The sequence below is a fragment of the Nicotiana sylvestris genome, chromosome 9 (assembly GCF_000393655.2).
Source record: "Nicotiana sylvestris chromosome 9, ASM39365v2, whole genome shotgun sequence".
Classification (NCBI taxonomy): Eukaryota; Viridiplantae; Streptophyta; class Magnoliopsida; order Solanales; family Solanaceae; genus Nicotiana; species Nicotiana sylvestris.
The window spans coordinates 60974599-60975876 of NC_091065.1; the positions used below are offsets into that span (position 1 = coordinate 60974599).

Genomic DNA, 1278 nt, shown 5'->3' on the forward strand with positions numbered 1-1278 from the left:
TGGGCACTCAGCTTGAATGTGCCCAAATCTTCCACACTCATATCACTTTCCATCATTCTTGTCTTTTTCGTTGTATTGCGTGGATCGTCTTGGTAGAATTCTTTCTTTCTTTGTATTTCTGAATCTTCTTATTAATACATCCATGTTTCTTGATAGCATAGCAATCTCTTCTTGTAGAGCTTCAGATTCATCATTAATTTCGTTTTCAGCTGTTTCAGTTGAAGTCTTGAATGCAACTATTTTCTTTTTTTTCTTCTTGACTAGTCTTCTTGAGATGTGTCTTTTCAAAGGCTATGAGTTCTCCTCGTAGTTCATCATAAGATAATTTGTTTAGATCTTGAGATTCCAGTGTGACTACTTTGGTCTGCCAAGTGGTTGGCAGGCTTCTGAGAATTTTTCTAACTTGATCACTACTGGTATAAGGCTTGCCAAATGCCTTTAGATCGCTAATTATTTTGCTAAACTTGGCAAACATCTCTTCAATAGATTCTCCTTCTTTCATTGAGAAGAGTTTGTAATCATGAACCAACAAGTTAATATATGTTTCCTTTATTTTGTCGGTTCCTTCATAGGTGACCTCAAGCATGTCCCACATTTCTTTGGATGTGTCACAGCTAGAGATTTTCTCATATTCTTCACCACTTATAGCATTGTGAAGCAGATTTCTCGATTTATTGTTAACTTGTACCACTTCCATTTGCTCTTTTGTATATGAATCTATATCTTCAGGATCTGCAAGTGGTGGAGTAGCAGCTGGTAAGGGATAGTTCCCCTTTTTGATGACTCTCCAAACTTTGACGTCATAAGCCTTGGCAAAGTTCTCCATCCGTATTTTCCAATAAGAAAAATATTGTCCATTGAAATATGGTGGTCTAACTTGTGAAGCTCCTTCCTGAAAGAGAGCTCTTATGATAACTTGATTTGCCATGATCTTTTCTCACAAGCTGTCAAGCAAAAGTAGAATGTGAGCCTTGCTCTGATGCCAATTGAAAGCACAAGAGGGGGTGAATTGTATATTTTTAAACTTAATCTCTTATTAGTTGACTAGTTTGTCAATTAGTTGACTAGATGCAATATCCTAACAGTTATAATAGCAAAATGTAAAATACAGAAAGTAAGTGCAGGAATTAAAGACACCGAAATTTTATACTGGTTCGGATTCAATGTGAATCATAGTCCAGTCCCCTTGGGTTGCAAGGGAGTTCTCTTTAGTAAATGCGTTTATCGGAGTACAATGAAAATGATGTGATAGCTCAGTTCCTATAACACTCGTCTCTT

The 1278-nt window shown here is 36.5% G+C and overlaps 1 protein-coding gene across 1 annotated transcript; it reads right to left on the reverse strand.

Annotated features, from left to right (window-relative positions):
* Positions 1-214: 214 nt before the first annotated feature.
* Positions 215-928, reverse strand: LOC138877651 (uncharacterized). Its single transcript, XM_070157277.1, has one exon. It carries the CDS (start codon positions 926-928, stop codon positions 215-217), a length of 714 nt encoding a protein of 237 aa, XP_070013378.1.
* Positions 929-1278: the final 350 nt, after the last annotated feature.

Coding starts and splice junctions, on each gene's coding strand:
- LOC138877651 (XM_070157277.1), bottom strand. CDS start 928: ATGGCAAATCAAGTTATCATAAGAGCTCTCTTTCAGGAAGGAGCTTCA.